Source organism: Pleurodeles waltl, chromosome 11 (assembly GCF_031143425.1).
Source record: "Pleurodeles waltl isolate 20211129_DDA chromosome 11, aPleWal1.hap1.20221129, whole genome shotgun sequence".
NCBI lineage: Eukaryota > Metazoa > Chordata > Amphibia > Caudata > Salamandridae > Pleurodeles > Pleurodeles waltl.
This window is the reverse complement of record NC_090450.1, coordinates 528,474,153-528,495,389: the sequence shown is the minus strand read 5'-3', so window position 1 is coordinate 528,495,389 and position 21,237 is coordinate 528,474,153. Positions and strand designations below refer to the sequence as shown.

The 21,237-nt window shown below is 46.4% G+C and overlaps 1 protein-coding gene across 2 annotated transcripts in view; it reads right to left on the bottom strand.

The window, feature by feature from the left end:
* ATR (ATR serine/threonine kinase) overlaps positions 1–21,237 on the bottom strand; it is a 488,241-nt gene that overhangs the window by 345,194 nt on the left and 121,810 nt on the right. For both annotated transcript variants that reach the window (XM_069213920.1, XM_069213921.1), the window contains exon 13: positions 17,391–17,562. In XM_069213920.1, coding sequence (XP_069070021.1) covers positions 17,391–17,562 — 172 coding nt within the window. The remainder of the gene's footprint in view (positions 1–17,390; positions 17,563–21,237) is intronic.

Sequence of the window (21,237 nt, the reverse complement as noted above, 5' to 3'; positions counted from 1 at the left end):
CTCGAACTGCAAGGCCAGGTCTTCCCTGGACTGGAAACAAGCATCCTGGGACTGGTTTCAGGGTATCACCCTTTATCAGCCAGGCTAGCTTGAATCCAGTGGCACAGTGAGCAAGGGACCCACGTCTGTGGATACCCTTACCACTTAGGGCAACTTAAGTAACACAAAAGGAGGATGGATGGAGTGCTGAAACTTTTCAGACAATCACCCCTCGTTACAGATCTGGGTTTGATCCATTGTTCTTTTGCTCACCATGCCACCCCAGTTTGGACCCAGCCATATGCAAATCAGCCTTGACCCTGTTCCCCATGGGAACAGTCCTGCCCGAACTGCCAGGCCAGGTCCTCCCTGGACCTGAAACAAGCACCCTGAAACCGGTCTCAGGGTATCACCCTTCACCCTAGCCTGGCAGTTTGGGCTGGACTGTTCCCATGGGGAACAGGGTCTAGACTGATTTGTATATGGCTGGGTTCAAACTGGGGTGACGTGGCGAGCAAAATAACAATGGATTAAAGCCAGATTTGTGACTAGGGGTGAGTGTTTGAAAAGTTTCAACACTCCATCCATCATTTGATTTTGTTTTGTGATGTTCCCTTGTGCACCCTTAGTGGCTACGGTATGACCAGACATGGGTCCCTTGCTTGCTGCACCACTGGATTAAAGCTAGCCTGGCCGGTAAAGGGTGATACCCTGAAACTGGTGCCAGGATGCTTGTTTCCTGTCTAGGGATGACCTGACCTGGCCTGGCAGTTCGTGCTGGACTGTTCTGGCAAACGATGGGAGGCCTGGGGGAGCGAGAGGCGCCACCACACCTGACGCACCTGCAAAGTAGCAAAAGGAGGGGTGCATGTCTCCTGGGGTGGTGAGCAATTGAAGCGATTGTCTAGGGCAACAGGGCTGGTGATGAGGTGTGAGCTGCAAGATCCGTGAGGAGGGATCCTTCCAGGGAATAACTCGACCAAACTGGTTTCTGGAGGCCGCGCATGGCAGTCGGGTCCCTGCCCAAGTGCATCAATCCATTCTTTAGATACCACCGGCATGGATGTTCCTTTGCCCTCCCCAAGACTAGGCGGCTACACTGGGGAGGGGTGAACAGAGAACGGTGGTGGTCCACCCTGGGAGAAGTCCTGCCCCCCCCCGGCGTTGGGCTTCCTATTAATCAGAATAATACCGGGGAGCAAGTCAGCACACCTCAAGGTGGGAGCTGGAACCACAAACTACCTACCTGTGGCTGAGGACACCACTGGTCAGGATGTATGGCTGCTAAGGACCGGAACAGAGTAAAGTCACAGGCGGGGCGCCACAAAGGTGACATGGCCCAAATGGATGTGACACACCCAATGCCCCAATTGCAGGTCACGCTGGACAAGATCCTGTGGGCCAAAGAGGAATCCAAAACTATGCTCCAGAGGGAGATAGGACAGGTGTCGGCGGAGCTGGGGCTGTTGAGAGCAGACCACCAGAAACTGGCTGACAGGGTCCAGGGTGCGGAAACTGCACTCACAGGTTTGGCTCCAGCCCAACAGGAACTTAAAGCCACCACTGAGCTGTTGACGGAACGTGTCCAATGACTGAAACGACGGGCCGAAGATGCCAAAGCCCATAACCGGCGGAACAATGTGTGAATCATAGGACTCCCGGAAGGGGCTGAGGGCACTGACATGGTGACCTACCTAGAAAAATGGATGAGAGAGGAGGTCGCCCTGGATCAACTTACTCCCTTCTTTGCTTTAGAGAAAGCTCACCGGGTGCTGTCGCAACCACTTGCCCTGGGGAGGACCCCACGGGCAGTGGTGGCCAGGCTGCTACACTACAGAGACAGGGACATCTTGCTACCGCGAGCCAGGCAGGTCGGGCCCTTCCGTTTGGAAAATGGATTGGTGACTCTCTTCCCGGACTTCATGGCGGATGTGCAGTCCAGACGGGCCTCCTACACAGCAGTGAAGAGGGCACTGCGAGAGGCAGGCATACAGTACTCGCTCCTGTTCCTGACCAGGCTGAGGGTGATCATGGAGGGCCACACCACCTCCCTTCAAACTCCTGAAGAAGCATGGGAGTGGCTGGAGGCGCATGGCTTGGGCAGGGACTCCCACACTCAAAAGACTTGCTGACACCGCGGGGCACCAGGAAAACGAGGAGGCAGCGGAACAGACCCCGCCTGGGGCTGGGACCGACTCTGCCACAGAGAGCACTGGACAGGCAAGCTGCCTTGGAAGCTGTCGCTTAGCTACAACAGGCAGAATCGACGGGAGAGGTCAGCGGAGGGGGGTCGGAACGTCGGACACACTCCACAGACTCAGACACTCACCACTCCGATGAAGCTCCAAGAGTGATACCCCAAACTGCTGACGATCTGGGATGATACCTAATTGGTGGTACGGACGCCCTGTTCAGGGCACTAATCGGCAATTGGGGCCACGACGACCACGGAACCCCCTCCAGATTCTCGACCGTTTTTATTTTTATGGCGAGAACACTACATGACTTATTGTTGTTACTGTGTTGGTTTGACATATGCTGGAGAACCGCCTGTTGCGGTCCTGCCCTGGGGAATGGGAGTTGGGGAATAAGGTTACTAGTTTTAATCATGCGTAGGTGGTTAGATACTCAGACTTTACTACTGACTGGGGTGACGTGGGGACCAGCGATAGCGGTGAGGTGTGGGTGTTACCGAGGGGGGGCGGTCATTCCTCCTAGACTCAAAACCCATCCAATGGCAGAGTACAAATTAATGACCTGGGATATTCAGGGGATGGGGTCACCAATCAAACGCCACAAGATCCCGGCATACTTAAAAAGAAGTGGGGTACATATAGCACTATTGCACGAAACACACCTCACCTCCCGGGAGGTAGACAAGGTATGACGCAGATGGAGAGGATAGATATTCGCCACCATGTATTCGGCGTTTGCACGGGGCGTCATGATACCGGTAAGGGCGGGGGTCTCATTTGAGCCCACATACACAGACACAGACCCGAATGGCAGGTATGTAATAATAGAAGGCAGGCTGTACGGTAGACAAGTGGTGTTTGGATGTGTGTACGCCCCTAACCAAGAACAGACCCCCTTCTGGCAGGTATTGACGGGACGATTGGCCAGGTCCCCGGGTGGACAACTACTGATTGGGGGAGATTTCAATAGTGTACTAGGATATTGTACTGGACCGCTCTCTCCCCCACTTCCAGGGGTGACAGCACAAAAGAGGTCGAAGGATCTGAATGAATGAATGTCACACTGGGGGTTGGAAGATATCTGGAGGGTGCAGCACCCCCAAGATAGATATTATTCGGGCCTCCACCAACTCCACACCAGAATTGACCGGGTGTTGTGCACAGGCGCGATCACCCCGGAGATAGCTACTCAAAGTATCTGGGCCGAACATTATCGGACCACAGCCCGTTGATTATCGCATGGTGTGACGTGGAGAAGAGGGCCCCCATCCCAGCAGGGAGGCTCCAGCTGATATCCCTGTAGGACCCGGTGTATAGGGAGGGACTTCAGTCTCATTTGCAGGAGCACACACGCATTTACAAGGGATCCACTGACTCGCGCAAAGTAGAATGGGAAACTCTTAAGGTGGTGATGCGAGGTTTCTGCTTGGGACAATCGGTGGGGGATCAGACGCACCCTTGAAACTGAACTAAACCAGCTGGAAAAAAATATACATGATAGGGTTAATGAACAAGGCCAGGACCCGGTGTGGCGACAGGGACTTCTTAAAGCAAGGGAGTCCTATAACCCAGTAAACAAAAGGATAAGTTGTCACGACTACCAGAGACACCTAATGTCTTTACATGCAGAGGAGGGCAAGTCCGGTAAACTTGACGTGGTTGGTGTGGCCTGGTGGTGAGAGCACCTCGATCACAAGTGTGCGGGCGTGTATGGAAGACATGTGTATGCCCCCCTTGACATAAATGAAGCCTTTAAATCATATTATGCAAACCTCTATAGACAATCCTAGGAGCACTTGCCGCAGTGGCTTGAGGGAAGCCTACAGTACCTCCCGCTCAGCACTTTAAAGCAAGAGGATGGGGATCCCCTGGGTGCACCGATCATCTTAGAGGTTAAAACCACTACTGCACAGTTAGCAGCGGGCAAGACTCCCTCTGAAGTTCTACAAGACATATGTAGATTTTTTGGCACCCATACTGGTTGACCTTTATACTGAGGCATTTGACAGGGGAATACTTCCTCCAACACTGCGGGAGGCACTAGACAGTGGTCCCCGTGCCCAAGACTAAGGAACGTGGAGCTTCTGTGACGGATTTCAGACCTCTGTCCATGTTAAACTGGGACTTCAAGATTTTGAGCAAAATCCTAGTTAAAAGGCTGCTACAACATAACCCCCACCTTATACATGAAGACCAGAATGGTTTTGTACCCGAACGTGACACTTCCCTGAACCTAAGACGGCTATTTACACTACTACATATGCCGCGCGAGGAGCGGCACCCTGGGTCTGTCGTTCTCTCAGTAGATCTTGAGAAAACGTTCGACTCCTTAAGGTGGGATTATTTGCAGGTAGTAATGGCTAGAATGGGAAGAGGGGAGAAATGGACACGATGGGTCGAACTGCTATATTGTCAGCCGGTGACACGGGTGAAGGCAGGTGGGGTGGTGTCAGCCGCTTACCCCATTTTCCGGGGCACCAGGCAGGGATGCCCCCTTGTTTGCACTTGCCATCGAACCACTTGCGGCGCGGTTCCGAGCAGAGGTACATGGTAGAGGGGTAGAGTGGGGTAAGGTGGACCATGTCATATCGCTATACGCTGACGATCTACTAATTTACCTACACGACAGCGCATCGGGAATCCCCCGGACGCTCACCCTAATGGAGGAATTTGGGGGTCCATCTGGCCTCCGAGTAAACAGGAAAAAGACTTAGGTCTTCCCACTGATTGCGGCCGCGTAACGCCACTCCTCCTGTCTGCCGGATATTCTATGGTCCCCCTGCACTTTCAGATACCTGGGCATACAGGTATTTCACGATTTACGAGATCTAAGTGACGGGAATCTAGGCATAGCACTCCAGTCCTTAGGGTCGTCCGTGGCATTCTGGCGCTCTCTTAAGCTCTCCATGATGGCTCAGGTGTATTATCCATAATGATTATGGTACCCCGCTTACTGTACTACTTTACCAACCTCCCGGTGATTGTGCCAGTGAGCTGGTTCAGAGAGTTGAATGCGCTCCTGAGGGAGCTTCTTTGGGATGGGGGCCGACAGCAGAGGTCTTTGTCCACCTTTCGTCGCCCGACGGGATAAGGTGGACTGGGGGTTCCGGACCTCGAGCTATATTATTTATCATGCCAACTTAAGTGGGTCGCTAGGAGGCTAGTGGGGGCGAACCAGATGGACCTCGCCATTTCCGGATCACCCCGTCAAAGCGGAATGACATGCAGAGGGTGGCACTGGCCTGCTGGAAACGTTGTCTGAGACGTACGGGAGTGACTGTGGCCTACTGCCCTGAGATACGATTGATGGGGATACCATTGGGGACACCGAGCCGCACCTTCTTACGAAGCCAGATGGGGGCTTGGAATCAGGCGGGGGTGACGTCTCTTGGGGACATCTTTCGGGACGAGGTTTTGTGCCCATTCATGAAGTTAATGGAAGAGGACTGGATTCCAGGGGGATAATTTCTGATGTATCGGACGTTGATACATGCTGTGAGGACATTATGGCCCACAATCAATGCAGAGCCAGAGGCACATACAATACTACACCTTTTGCTGACCACAGGGCAAGACACTCACTTGATTGCCCAGCTCTACAGAGCTCATACCGAGGCTGTCCTGGACTCCTTACAGACCCTACGAGCGAAATGACGGGCACGGAATTGTGGAAGGTCCTGGCATATCCCCGTAGAGTGTCCCGAAACGCACGCTTCCGATACATCCAATATAATTATATACACAAAACATACCTCACTCCTCACAGGCTAAGAGTAATATATTGAGGTGGACCCAGGGGGTGCCCTAGGTGCAGCGCTGTGGACCCAGATTTTGACTATATGGTCTGGTAATGCCCCGACTTGCAGAGGTATTGGAGGGGTGCTCTGGAAGAGTTGGGGTGAAACCCTTGGTACGCGACTAGACCTGGACCCTGCTCTGTGCTTGTTGGGCCTACATACGAGGCCAGCCTCTAGAAGAGTTGGTAGCAGATTCTTAGACCTCGCCCTGATCCTACTTAGACATTGTATTGCCATGGCCTGGACGTCAGCAGTGGGCCCAACCTTGGGGGACTGGAAACGGGACGTGTCGACCTGGGCTCAGGCTGAACTGATGGCATTGCGTAGGGAGGAGGCTCGAGGGGTGCAGACACATCATATAGCCCCGCTGAGGTCAGAGATATTGGAGGCCTGGGAGACTCAGAGGAATGGGGTGGGGGGCTAGGGAGCTTGGAGAGGAAGGAACCGTAAGAGTGGAGGACGACAACACTGCTTAAAAAGGAGAGGGGATGTGAGGGACGATGAAGGAAGGTCCCAGTGGAACACAGAGAGGGCTGGAGAAACGGACATACGAGGGGGAGGTCGGGGACCCACCGCACCTGCACTACATATGTCAAGCCAGAGTGGCCAAACTAGGGTGGGAGCAGGCATTCCACCACAGCGGGCCCCATTGACACAGTGGACTGAGGGGAGGACTGTGACTAAGGTTCTTATACAGACTCCCTGGGTGAACAAACTTGTCGCAGGTGTATGCCCCACTCACACCATAGCAGAGAACTACTCCTACAGCGCGCTGTCTCAATGTTCATACTAGTTGAGTTAACAGTTTAGAAGGTAACACATAGGACGATAGAGCATAATGTTAGCTTAAAGTTGGCCGAAGGTTGTACAACCGAACAAACATAACCTGATGCATTATATATCTCTGCTGTTTGTATTATATCCGGCATAACATTATCACAGATATGTTTTTGTATGTACGCTGATTGTAATATACCTGGCAGAATAGGCGCTATGCATGGAAGGGCACAACATTATGATGATTGTAATTACTTAAAGAGAAATACCAATAAACAAAGTTAAAAAAAAAATCTATGAAGTTTAAAGCTGTGTTTGTGAGCATCTGGGAAGAACTGGGTAAGTCGTGGGAGGTCATGTGGTGGGGGATGGATATTGTGTTTGTCTGTGTTATTTATGTGCAGTCTGCCTCGGGGGCGAATGACACGCCTCCTTCCTTCTCACAGAGCCTTCTATGTACCCCTTGAAGGATAGGGGCACAGGATAAGCCAAGATGCGGACGGCAACGAGAGAGCAGCGTGCAGGGGTTGGAGGAATAGAATGCTGATCAGTGGGGAATATAAATAAAAACAAGCAAAAACAACAGGGGGAGCAACAACAACGAATAAACAAGAAAACATCAGATACATGTGCAGGCAGTCCCCCTGAATCAGACTCTGCAATTGGCATATATACGCGAAAATGGCATTGCAAAGGCACAGCTCTGTGTCAGCTCAGGTGAACACACGGTGTAGTACCTCGGCTTGCACTGATCATGCACACACCGACGGAAACAAGAACAACGTGTGAGCATGGGGAAAAAAAACACACCAACAAATGAGAGCAACATGGGGTCACAAGTGACTGCCTCAGGCGAGACAAAAGGCATGGGAAAGATGCTGGAGTGGTCACAGTGTTCGAGCAAAAACATCACTGCACATGGAGTCAACTGCGTAGTGTCACAGCAGGCAGGGAAATGGGAAGGGAAGATGGGCCGCACATTCCTTGTGTGCTGACAACATCTATGTAACAAATAGCAAGATCAGCAACAACACGCAGGAAGGTTCATCTTGTTAGCTGTGTGTGAACCATGCTTCATTCGTGCGCGCCGCATCCTTCAACTCATTAAACTGCTGCTCGATGAGATTGCATGCTGGTTGGGCAGCTCTTGCAACATAAGATTACTGATCACAGTTTCTTATCACCTCACAAGCGTTTGTTATTTTCCTATTCACACGCTTGCAGTGCAATATGATTTTCTAACTAACATTGTCGCAGTGTCTGGTCATTTTCTAGAAGCGCAAAGTGGTTGGTGAGTTGCAACTGAGAGGCTGGCATGTCACGCAGCATTGAGAACACAGGTGTTTCTTGGGTACTAGGTGTGTGTGTGTCTGTAGTTTGTTTTCCTATTTCAGAGTGCTTGGCCAATGCAGAAGAAAGGCGCTGGAGAAATGTGCATTTTTGTGCCACATGGAATTAAATCATGTAAAAACCAAGCCTTAATGAAACACAATAAAAAAAATAAAAAAAGAGCTCCGGTTGGCTAGCTCACCACCCTTGTAGCTGCCAGCTGAGGACAGCCACACAATGCAATCCGGCTCAGCAGCAGTCACAGGAGACTGGTGACACAAAAAAAGATAAGAACAATATTTACAAGTCTGTTTACAGAAACGTAGCATCTCCATGCAAGTAAAAACAGCACTTATTGTCTGAATTGCTTTTCAATAAAGAGAAACGTAGTTCCTGAATAGATGTTAAAATGGTGATCAGTGTATTTATATAGTGCTTGGTCCCTGCTCTCGGGGAGGGCTGAACACAGCAAAAGGCACGACAAATACATTTAATGGACCAATGACGAGAAAGAATAGGAGAGCGACAATAAAGCCAGCAAATGGGAAGTCTATGGGCAGGCTAAGGCCCACAAAGTATATACAAAATGTCTCTGAGACAGTGCATGGTAGACTTCTGGGTCAGCAAACCATAATGGCTGTGATTGCCTTTCCATAAACACTGTTTTAAAATGCATCCCTTTCCTTAAAGTAAACAGGGCTGCCTTTAAATAGCAAAATTAACTTTTTCTTTGAGAGTTAGTCATTGCCTACTCCCTAACAAACTTTTTACCTTCCCCTCCCTTTCATCCTTCCCTTTTACAAATATATTACAATCTGAAATCGGGGATCAGTGAAAATGTCATTGATTTGCAATCTGATTTCAGTAGCCCAGCATTGATACATATAATACCCACTTCGTATTCGGATGCTCCTTCAAGATGCTGAGTCAGTATCCATTCCGAATCCTTTTTTCGGAGTCCGGAAACTTTTTCTAACCCATAAAACGGGATTAGAACATAGCACAAACATTTTAATAGTAGCAAACGTGAAACCGGAGCATTTGTCATGGCACAAATACTTTATGCATCTGTCCGCTTGCACATTCTCCACCAACATAGTAGAATTCCAAGCATCACAGTTTAAAGTGAATTTGCTCCTAGGCAGAATACTAAGCTAATGTCAGGCTCGGATCCTCTTAAATTCCAATCTTTTTCATTGTGAAATGCGTCCATTGTTTCCATTCTGGTAGTGCTATCTGGAAAAAATATATATTTTCACCACCCAAACCACTGAACAAATTACTCCTCACTGGAGGAAATCAATGACCCCTTTCCATTAATTCCTGAGAATGGCTACTTTTCATAAATGGTTAACAGTGTAGTCTACCTAACCATGTTATGAAAGCCTCCCAAGGCAATTGTTTATGGAAGATTCTAGATCGTCCCCAATTAACAATAGCAAGTATATTTTCACAACTCCTAAATCTGACACACTGAAGTTTGCAAGCAGCACTACAGCCTAGAAATAGGAACAGCTAATGAACCAGTGGATCTCACAGGACCCCTTGACACACTGCCAAACGTGACTAATGTCTTTGTAATTCTGAGTTTAACATACATCTTTAAAAATATTTGTGAGGATTCATACCAGAAATGTTATTTACATAGAGCGATTTACAGATATACATGGTTAGTTTAGCTACAGAAAACCTAGCAAATAATGTTTCAGTAAAATATCCAGTGATGGAGTACTTCATCCCAGAGATCCCGCAGACCCCAGGGCACATTTGACACTCCTGAGACACAGGATGCGCCCGGGCCAAGGACAGGCCCTGTCCACGCCTAGAGGAGGCTGGGCCACCCTTCGAACAACCAGCATACGGTACTGTGTGCTTTTAATACCAATGATTTATATTCGCCAGACTTTCACTTCGCCCCTAAATCCTTGGAACTCCACACTGAGTGAGTTGCGGTTTGGTGCCGCTGGGGTTGCACTTCTTTTGCATTTCCCCTAGTCTGGTCATGGGGAAGCAGAAGGCGAAGGAAGCTATTAAAGGCCCACCTATCGCAAAAAACACCCTGAGCTCAAGTAGTGCGAACTGTGTTATGGACAGGATAGACAATATTTTGGAGGAAGTGGATGAGACGCTAAATACTCCAGTCTGTTCTACTAATAACGCTTCACCCAAATCTCAGGCCTGCCATGCAAAGAAAAGATGGGCTAAGAAGAGAGTCCCAGAGATGTTTATAAGGAAAGTGAGCCCTGCTTCATCCTCTGATGATTTCATCACAGACTCACTTCTGCCCTCTAAACACACAGGCCTTTCAGCTGGGGGCACTGCTGTGTCCACAGCATGCCTGAACATTATTTGTGGAAACAGGTTTGCCGTCCTAAGCCCTCAGAACACCCGCCCAAATACCAAACTGAAGGGGCTCCCAATATTGAACATTCTTGGGCACCCATAGATTTGGCAAAACTGTTAGAGGCAATTAGGGGGGCTTAAGGGTGAGGTTATGGCCTTGAAAAACCTAGTAAAAGCTCTAGAAGCTAAAATTGATGACGGTAGGCCAATATGGGAGGTTTTAAACCCCGACACAATTACCTCGCCCTGGAGGGTCCTGAGACTCCAGTACATATGAGTAAGTCTGCATGAGGCAAGTTTGCCCCCTGTGACCACCCCTCCCCCAGTTCATTCCCTTGCCCCGGGAATGGGTTACCATTCCAACAAGCTTCCCTCTCACAAGCAGCCTGTCACCCACCTGGTAGCGGTCCCTTGAATTCTGAATGAAGGACTGTTGCAGGGGATGGGCCACACTACAAAACCTGGGACTGCTAAGGGTGGGCCAAGGGGAGGTCCTACATGAACCTAATACTAGGGGGCCCATATTTTTTACCCAGCATGTCTATCGCTCGTATATATCTGGTCAATCTGATTATTAAGATAAAGGGAGCCTGGTGGATATGAGACCCCAACAGCACAATCCCAATCATGCAGTTTTTCCTAGTATATGTTTTAAAGGTGATGCCCTGTAGCTGGGAGGATCAGGATTCTTTGGCAAATAAAGTCACCCACTGGTCAAGTCATGTTAAGGGATGTTACTCAATTATAAGAAGTGGCATCACAAGAGTAGAGTGCATTGCAATTCCACAGACAAGCCTGCAGATGTAGTGAGAGTATCCCTGAGGGACTGAGGACTGGTCAGTGGTTTACTGTCCATGGATGCACGCAGAATATGCCATGTCCCTACTTTGATTCAGATCAGATATCAGGACGACTATAACTGGCAGAATCTGCCTAGCCATGTTTCACATGGCGATCATGACAGGCACAGTGGCCTGCCGGACAATGATTGACTGAGTAATATTTCCCAAGGGGAAAGCTAGGTGGGAAGCCCTGAGAACTGGCACAAAGTCATCAGGGAGGAACCCCTGAATTGAATGAAATCTGAGAAAGAGGGAGTGAGCGATCAATCTGCGAACTGCAAGGTATCTACTGGAGAAATTAGTCATGAGGGAGGCAGGAATGGCATGCCTTCTTGTAGACAGGAGCGTATTTGTGGGAGTCAGAGGGCTCTATCATGAAATGCCCGACAGTTGACCAAGCCATTGGATCAAAAGTCTTGTCATGGAATGTCGCTGGGATTGGTACTAAGTTGGCGGATGCTGACTGGGGCAAATTTATCGAAAATTATGATATTTGCCGATTTCAGGGAACCTAGAGTCTGGGGCCAGTTATTACGAATGGAAATACTTCTTTTTACTCCTGTGCAGTTCCACCACCCAGAGGTAGGTCCTCAGGGGGTTTGGCAACATGAATTTGCACAGGCTTACAATGTTCAGTTACGATTCTACCCACTAGTTCCCTAGACGTGCTGGCCATAAGAGCGGTCTTTAGCAGTAGAAACACCAAGTTGCTGATAATTGTTTATAATCGAGTCGTAGGTAGAGAGAAGATGAAACCAAAGTGTTATCTGCCCTGGAGGATTTCCTGAGGAGCACAGAGGTGCTGGGGAGCTCTTAATAGTGAGTGACCTGAATGCTAGTTTTGAACCCCTTTGCTCACTCGACCCAAACTTATTTGAAGAGCAAGATAGAGAGTGAGGAATTCCACCCCTAGATCTTCCTCCATGTTAAGTGTTCCCTAAAGCATTAGGGGTGCTTGCTTTTACATTAACTTGTGATCTAATAACAAAAAATGGGTGGCCTTTATTTGATAGGGGTAGCAAGCATACATTTAAGAGGCCTGGTAACACAAATAGTATTGACTATTTTTTTGATTAGTCTAAAGTTCTGGCCATATGTCCACAACATGGTGGTCATTAACAGGGCAGATATCAATCACAATGCCCTCAGCTTGACCCTGTCAGCCTCCTTTGCTAACACATCAAAAGTCTGGGCCATGCTCAAGTAGGGAACGCTGAACTTTCCAATAATGGCAAGGCTATTAACCCCTTCTGTGCCAGGGACGTAATGGTTACGTCCACCGGCACAGTGCTCCTGTGCTGAGGACGTAACCATTATGTCCTCGGCCTGGAGCTCAGAGGGAGTGCTGGCGCTCTCTCCGTGGGTTTAGTAGGTTACGCTAGATGGCTGCAGAGCCCAGGACCAAAAACGCAGGTGCCCCCCGCAAAAACAGGTAGTTTTGTATTTGATAATTTTGATGTGTCCAGATAGTGTTTTGGGGCATTTCCTTTTGCGGGCAGTAGGCCTACCCACAACAGTGAGGTACCGTTTTTATCGGGAGGCTTGGGGGAATGCTGGGTGGAAGGAAATTTGTGGCTCCTCTCAGATTCCAGAACTTTCTGTCACCGAAATGGGAGGAAAAAGTTTTTTTTGGGCCAAATTTTGAGGTTTGCAAAGGATTCTGGGTAGCAGAACCTGGTCAGAATCCCACAAGTCACCCCATCTTGGATTTCCCTAGGTGTCTAGTTTTCAAAACTGTGCAGATGTGCTAGGTTTCCCTAGCTGCCGGCTGAGCTAGAGGCCAGAATCCACAGCTAGGCACTTTGCAAAAAACAGCTCTGTTTTCTTTGTGAAAACTTGATGTGTCCACATTGTGTTTTGGGGCATTTCCTGTCGTGGGCGCTAGGCCTACCTCCACAAGTGAGGTACCATTTTTATCGGGAGACTTGGTGGAACGCTGGGTGGAAGAAAATTTGTGGCTCCTCTCAGATACTAGGTGTCTAGTTTTAAAAACTGCGCAAGTTTGCTAGGTTTCCCTAGGTGCCGGCTGAGCTAGAGGCCAAAATCCACAGCTAAGCACTATGCAAAGAACATGTCAGATTTCAATGTAAAAATGTGTTGTGTCCATTTTGTGTTTCCTGTTGTGAGCATTAGGCCTACCCATACAAGTGAGGTACCATTTTTATCAGGAGACTTGAGGGAACACAGAATAGCAAAACAAGTGTTATTGCCCCTTGTCTTTCTCTACATTTTTTCCTTCCAAATGTAAGACAGTGTGTAAAAAGATGTCTATTTGAGAAATGCCCTGTAATTCACTTGCTAGAATGGGCACCCCGGAACTCAGAGATGTGCAAATAACCACTGCTTCTCAACAGCTTATCTTGTGGCCATTTTGGAAATAAAAAGGTTTTCTTGATACCTATTTTTCACTTTTTATATTTCAGCAAATTAATTGCTGTATACCCGGTATAGAATGAAAACCCATTGCAAGGTGCAGCTCATTTATTGGCTTTAGGTATCTAGGGTTTTTGATGAACCTCCAAGCCCTATATAGCCCTGCAACCAGAAGAGTCCAGCAGACGTAACGGTATATTGCTTTAAAAAATCTGACATTGCAGGAAAAAGTTACAGAATAAACGTGGAGAAAAATTTATGTTTTTTTTACCTCAATTTCAATATTCTTTTATTTCAACTGTTATTTTTTTGTAGGAAACACTTGTAGGATCTACACAAATGACCCCTTGCTGAATTCAGAATTTTGTCTACTTTTCAGAAATGTTTAGCTGTCTGGGATCCAGCATTGGTTTCTCACGCATTTCTGTCAATAACTGGAAGAAGGCTGAAAGCACAAAAAATAGTAAAAATGGAATATGTCCCAGTAAAATGTACAAATTTTGTTGAAAAATAGTTTTTTCTAATTCAAGTCTGCCTGTTCCTGAAAGCTGGGAAGATAGTGATTTTACCACCGCAAACTCTTTGTTGATGCCATTTTCAGGGGAAAAAACCACAAGCCTTCTTCTGTAGCTCTTTTTCCCATTTTTTTTTTTTAAACTACATTTTTGCTGTATTTTGGCTAATTTCTTGGTCTCCTTCGGGGGAACCCACAAAGAATCCCTAGGATGTTGGTAAAAAAGGTTGCAAATTTGGCATGGGTAGCTTATGTGGAGAAAAAGTTATGAGGGCCTAAGCGCAAACTGCCCCAAATAGCCAAAAAAAGGCTCGGCACAGGAGGGGAAAAGGCCTGGCAGCAAAGGGATTAAATGAGGGTGGGTCGAAAGGAAACCCGATCATGTAGAGGCAGTGAACTCCAGAGTCATGGAGCAAGTAGAACAACTGAACAATCTCGCCCCAGAGGTGAGAGTGCTGGTTTTGGCAAAAGTCCATGATCCTTTTTTGGAAAATCTAAGAAAGCTGTTGACCTAGGATATTAAGGGCCTGATTATGACTTTGGTGGATGGGATACTCCGTCACAAACGTGACGGATATTCCGCCCGCCGTTTTACAAGTTCTATAGGATATAATGGAACTTGTAATACAGCAGAGGGATATCCGTCACATCGTTTGTAATGGAGTATCCCATCTGCCAAAATTGTAATCAGGCCCTAAGTGTCCACGTAAGGGACAGAAAGAAAGTTCCTGGTATACCAAGGCCTGTTGGATAGCCAAAACTCAACTACTGTAAGCAATTAACACTACGGTCAGCTCACAGATTGGCTTGTAGGGCATATTGTAAGAAAGTACTGGAAAAGGCCAAGAGGGCCGGGGAAGGTTTTTTGTGGGAAGAGCTGTCCCAAGCCCTAGCCTCCAAAGACAATGAAAAATTCTGGGCCAATCGGGCTTTGCGATCCATTGGTGGCAAGAGACCTCTGGAATATTTTGCACAACCTCAGGAATGGGTTTCCCATTTTAGCAACTTATATTCTTGTTTGAACATCCAACGGTGGGTCGATGTGGACCCCCTGCTGGCAGAAACACTAAAGGATGAAGATATCCTAGAGGTAACCCTTGGAGAGACTGAGGAGGCCTTTAGTTCCACGTTGTGAGGGAAGGCACCCGGTCCCGACCAGATGCCAAATGAGCTACACAATTTCAGTGTGGGTATATGGGGTCCATACCTGAACCATCTTTTTAATGCAATATTAAAGGGTATGCCGGTCCCCGCTTCTTGGCGGCTGGCAGAAATTATTTCCATCCATAGGAATGGCCCATATAGTGCCCATAGTAATTATAGGATGATTAGCCTCATAGATGCCTCCCAGAAGATTTTTTGCAAATTCTGAACCACAGCCTAGAGTGGACAGAGGTGAATGATATCCTATCTGAGTTTTATGCAGAGTTTAGAAGCAGTATTAGTACAGTAGATCACATTTTCTGCTTCAACTGCTTCTTCTGGAAGGCAGTAAGGGTAAATAGGGGACAGCTTTTTTGTTGCTTCTGCTGACCTACGTGCTGCCTTCGATCTGGTACCTCAAGCCAAAATCCAGACAATTATTGATCATATGGGTAAACTGCCCAATTTATTGGCTATTCTGGTGAGGATGCACAAGGAGAATTATGCTTGTTTAAGATGGGGGGACAAGGGGCAGTTGACCTCACCTATAAGCATTTGTAAGGGAGTTACCCAGGGATGTGTCCTGCCCCCCACCTTGTTCTCCCTTTAGATAAATGATGTTGTGAGAAGGTTGGATAGGGACTGCTGCGATGCACCTAGGGTGGGGACCAGGAGAATGCCGGCTCTGCTTTTCACAGACGACACTCTCCTGATCTCAAAATGGCTATGCAGATTGCAGCAGCTGTTGGATAATTTTAATATTTTTTGCATGAAGCTGGGTCTGGAACTCAACAGAGCAAAAACTAAATTTATGGTTTTCAATCCAGCCAGAACTGAAGCTTAGAAATGCCAACTTGTTGTTGACACAGCTCCTATCGAGCAAGTATCTAACTTTGACTACCTAGGGTTGAGGTTAACACCTAAATTAGACTGGTCGAATCAGGTTGCCAAGGCAGACTGCTCACTTTGACCCTGGACTTTCTGGAGTATAAATTGACCCCCAGCTACAAGGACACGATGGATGAGATTATTCCCATTTTGGCCAGGAAACTGTTTTAACAATTCAGATATCAGACTTAGGACAATTAGGTCCTTCTGTGCAAGTGGGCAAATATGCATCGACACAATCTTGAGTATACAGGATGTAAGTGACCTTCAGAAAATATAGCTCACTTTTTGTTCTTTTGCCCAGTGTATGATGCCCAGAGCAGAAAATGGTTACTACCCTCATGTAGATCGCTGGGTGTCAGGAGTAATTTGGCTGCCACAAGGATTATGAGAATAGATACCTCCAGGATAGTGGTGTTTGCAGTTGCAAAATACCTCCAGGCAGCTTGGATCTGGTGGTCCAAGTGCATCCGTGCTATTGAGACTTTGAGTATTCCATATTACTCCTCTGTAAGGAGTAGTATGGATTTTATCTTTGTTTTAATTCACTTATTTGGTGTTTTAATAGTTGAATTTTAAGATGTTTTAAGCATACCCTGTCTATTATATTTTTCACATGTTGTTTTTATTTTACATTTTAATGGTTCATGCAAAATGCACTTTACCTTCAGCGAGAGACAGAACGTCCGAGTTCCCTCCTGTGGCATTCTTTGTGCTTAGTGGCCTGATGTACATATTTGGAGCCAGATTTAGGCTTCCCTTGAGGTTTTCTGCTCTACCAGCTTTTTATCCTAGTGTGCTTCTATTTTGTGGGGGCACTCTAGTCGACTCATTAGATAGTTCTGCTATAGGATGCACTTATTATTATTATTGAATTAACTGATCGTATTGCACTAGACCAAGTACTGCATTTATTATGCCCTATGAAATGTATATTTGTTTTATAGTGCTTTGAACCAAAATAAAGTTGTGATAATTTACCAAAAGGAAAAAATGCAACATGAAATCTCCAAGTAACGTTGAAGTAGGCAGCTGTTGGTTCTGTGCTCCTCAAATTACTGCAGAAATCTCACATAGTGGTCCATGCTAAATATGACAAATACCTACTGAAAATTCAGTAGTTGCTGATTGCTTCAATTCTCCCATCTCCAAGACCAACACAAAATATTCACGTTTCATGGCACTTGGCTACAACATGAATGTTTCTCACCTGACAGATTGGTTTCTTGTACTGGCTGAAGAAGGCTTGCAGTTTTATGGATCGGGCGACGGCCAGGGACCTGATTTCGGTATAGGCTGCTCCAGCAACAGAAGGTAACTTAGACAGTAGGCAATGTAATAAATGCAAGAGAGCAAATGGTACCAGTTCTCCTTTTGCTGCCCTTCAAGGGAAAACATTAAAAGTATAGTTAGAGAATCCATCACTTTCCATTGCTTGACAGTGTCAGAAAAAGAACGTTGCAAATTATTAATGTAGATATGTGCACTTAGAGGTTTCAGAAAAGATAAACATCAAATTGGAACTTGGATCAACAAACGCAGAATCCTTTAGCGAAGAGCTCATCGTTTGGTGCACAAAGAGCTTTTGGTTTAAGAATAAGATTCCAGTTCAGCTAGGTTTATCCTTCCTACAACTGAGCCACTGCAGAAAAATAAACGACAACACATAAAGTCATAGTGACAAAAAAAAAAAAAAATATTATATATATATATATATATATATATATATATATATATATATATATATATATATATATATATATGGAAAATGTCACTTACCCAGTGTACATCTGTTCGTGGCATTAGTCGCTGCAGATTCACATGCTGTGCACATCCCGCCATCTGGTGTTGGGCTCGGAGTGTTACAAGTTGTTTTTCTTCGAAGAAGTCTTTTCGAGTCACGAGATCGAGGGACTCCTCCCCTTTCGGCTCCATTGCTTCAAAAGGTGGGCCCATGAGTCGTGTTAAGACAATGTTGAGGTTCCATGATGGTGGTATAATTCTCTGTAGGCCTTCCATAAACGCTTTTGGGACTGGTATCCTAAATAATGAAGTTGAGTGCGTAATTTGCAGGTAAGCTGAAATTGCAGCAAGATGTATTTTTATGGAAGAGAAAGCTAGTTTTGCTTTTTGCAAATGTAGTAAGTATCCTACTATATCTTTTGTAGATGCGTGTAAGGGTTGAATTTGATTATTATGGCAGTAATAGACAAATCTTTTCCATTTATTTGCATAGCAGTGTCTAGTGGTAGGCTTTCTAGCCTGTTTTAGGACCTCCATACATTCTTGTGTGAGGTCTAAGTGTCCGAATTCTAGGATTAAAGGAGCCAAATTGCTAGATTCAGCGATGCTGGATTTGGATGCCTGATCTGTTGTTTGTGTTGTGTTAACAGATCTGGTCTGTTTGGTAGTTTGACATGAGGTACTACTGACAGGTCTAGTAGTGTTGTGTACCAAGGTTGCCTTGCCCATGTTGGTGCTATTAGTATGAGTTTGAGTTTGTTTTGACTCAACTTGTTTACTAGATATGGAAGGAGTGGGAGAGGGGGAAAAGCGTAAGCAAATATCCCTGACCAGTTCATCCATAGCGCATTGCCCTGAGACTGATGTTGTGGGTACCTGGATGCGAAGTTTTGGCATTTTGAGTTTTCCTTCGTTGCAAATAGATCTATTTGTGGTGTTCCCCAAATTTGGAAGTAAGTGTTCAGTATTTGGGGGTGAATCTCCCATTTGTGGATCTGTTGGTGATCCCGTGAGAGATTGTCTGCTAACTGATTCTGAATTCCTGGAATAAATTGTGCTATTAGGCGAATGTGGTTGTGAATCGCCCAATGCCATATTTTCTGTGTTAGGAAACACAACTGTGTTGAGTGTGTCCCTCCTTGTTTGTTTAGGTAGTACACTGTTGTCATGTTGTCTGTTTTGACAAGAATGTATTTGTGGGTTATCATGGGTTGAAATGCTTTCAGCGCTAGAAATACCGCTAACAGTTCTAGGTGATTTATGTGTAACTGTTTTTGCTGTATGTTCCATTGTCCTTGGATGCTGTGTTGATTGAGGTGTGCTCCCCACCCTGTCATGGAAGCATCTGTTGTTATCACGTATTGTGGCACTGGGTCTTGGAAAGGCCGCCCTTGGTTTAAATTTATACTGTTCCTCCATTGAAGCGAGATGTATGTTTGGCGGTCTATCAACACCTGATCTAGAAGCTGACCCTGTGCTTGTGACCATTGTGACGCTAGGCACTGTTGTAAGGGCCGCATGTGTAACCTTGCATTTGGGACAATGGCTATGCATGAGGACATCATGCCTAGTAGTTTCAGTACTATTTTGACTTGTACTTTTTGTTTTGGATACAAGTTTTGTATTACATTGTGAAATGTTTGTACTCTTTGTGGACTTGGAGTAGCAATCCCTTTTGCTGTGTTGATTGTTGCTCCCAAGTATTGCTGTGTTTGGCACGGCTGCAGGTGTGACTTTGCGTAATTGATTGAGAAACCTAGTTTGTGTAGGGTTTCTATGACATATTTTGTGTGTTGTGAACACCGTTTTAGCGTATTGGTTTTGATTAACCAATCGTCTAGGTATGGGAACACATGTATTTGCTGCCTTCTGATATGTGCAGCTACTACTGCCAGGCATTTTGTAAAAACTCTTGGCGCAGTTGTTATTCCGAATGGCAACACTTTGAATTGGTAATGTATCCCTTGGAATACAAACCTTAGGTACTTTCTGTGTGAAGGATGTATTGGTATATGGAAATATGCATCCTTTAGGTCTAGTGTTGTCATGTAGTCTTGTTGTTTGAGCAGTGGGATTACGTCTTGTAGAGTAACCATGTGAAAATGGTCTGATTTGATGTAGGTATTTAATGTTCTGAGATCTAGTATCGGTCTCAGGCTCTTGTCCTTTTTGGGTATCAGGAAGTACAGTGAGTAAATTCCTGTGTTTAATTGATCTTTTGGTACTAATTCTATTGCTTCTTTCTGTAGCAATGCCTGAACTTCTAGTCCTAGAAGATCTATATGTTGTTTTGACATATTGTGTGTTTTCGGTGGGACGTTTGGAGGGAATTTGAGAAATTCTATGCAATAACCATGCTGGATAATTGCTAAGACCCAAGTGTCTGTTGTTATTTCCTCCCAATGTGTGTAAAATTTGGTTAGTCTCCCCCCCACAGGTGTTATGTGTTGGGGATTTGTGACCTTGAAGTCACTGTTTGTTTTGAGGAGTTTTGGGACTTTGGAACTTTCCTCTGTTTCTTTGAAACTGTCCTCCTCTATATTGTCCCCGAAAACCTCCCCGCTGATACTGGCTCTGGTAAGTGGGCTTTGTTTGTGAGGTTGTGGCTTCTGTGGTTTGCCCTCGAAACCCCCCTCGAAATTGTGTTTTTTGAAATGTGCCTCTGCTCTGCGGGGAGTAGAGCGCGCCCATGGCTTTGGCCGTGTCAGTGTCTTTTTTAAGTTTTTCAATTGCAGTGTCCACCTCCGGCCCAAACAACTGCTGTCCGTTGAATGGCATATTCAGCACAGCTTGCTGTATCTCTGGTTTAAATCCTGATGTACGCAGCCATGCATGCCTCCTTATCGTTACTGCTGTGTTGACAGTTCTAGCAGCTGTGTCTGCAGCATCCATTGCTGATCGAATTTGATTATTGGAGATATTTTGTCCCTCTTCTACCACTTGCTGCGCTCTTTTTTCGAACTCCTTTGGCAAGTGTTCAATAAGGTGTTGCATCTCGTCCCAATGGGCCCTATCATATCTGGCTAGCAAAGCTTGCGAATTTGCAATACGCCACTGGTTTGCTGCCTGTGCCGCCACCCTTTTGCCTGCCGCGTCGAATTTTCTACTCTCTTTATCTGGAGGTGGCGCGTCTCCTGAAGTATGAGAGTTGGCTCTTTTGCGCGCTGCTCCAACTACAACAGAGTCTGGTGATAGCTGTTGTGTGATGTACACTGGGTCTGTTGGTGGCGGTTTATATTTTTGATCTACTCTTGGAGTAATGGCTCTCCCTTTGACAGGCTCTTCAAACACTTGTTTGGAGTGTTTTAGCATTC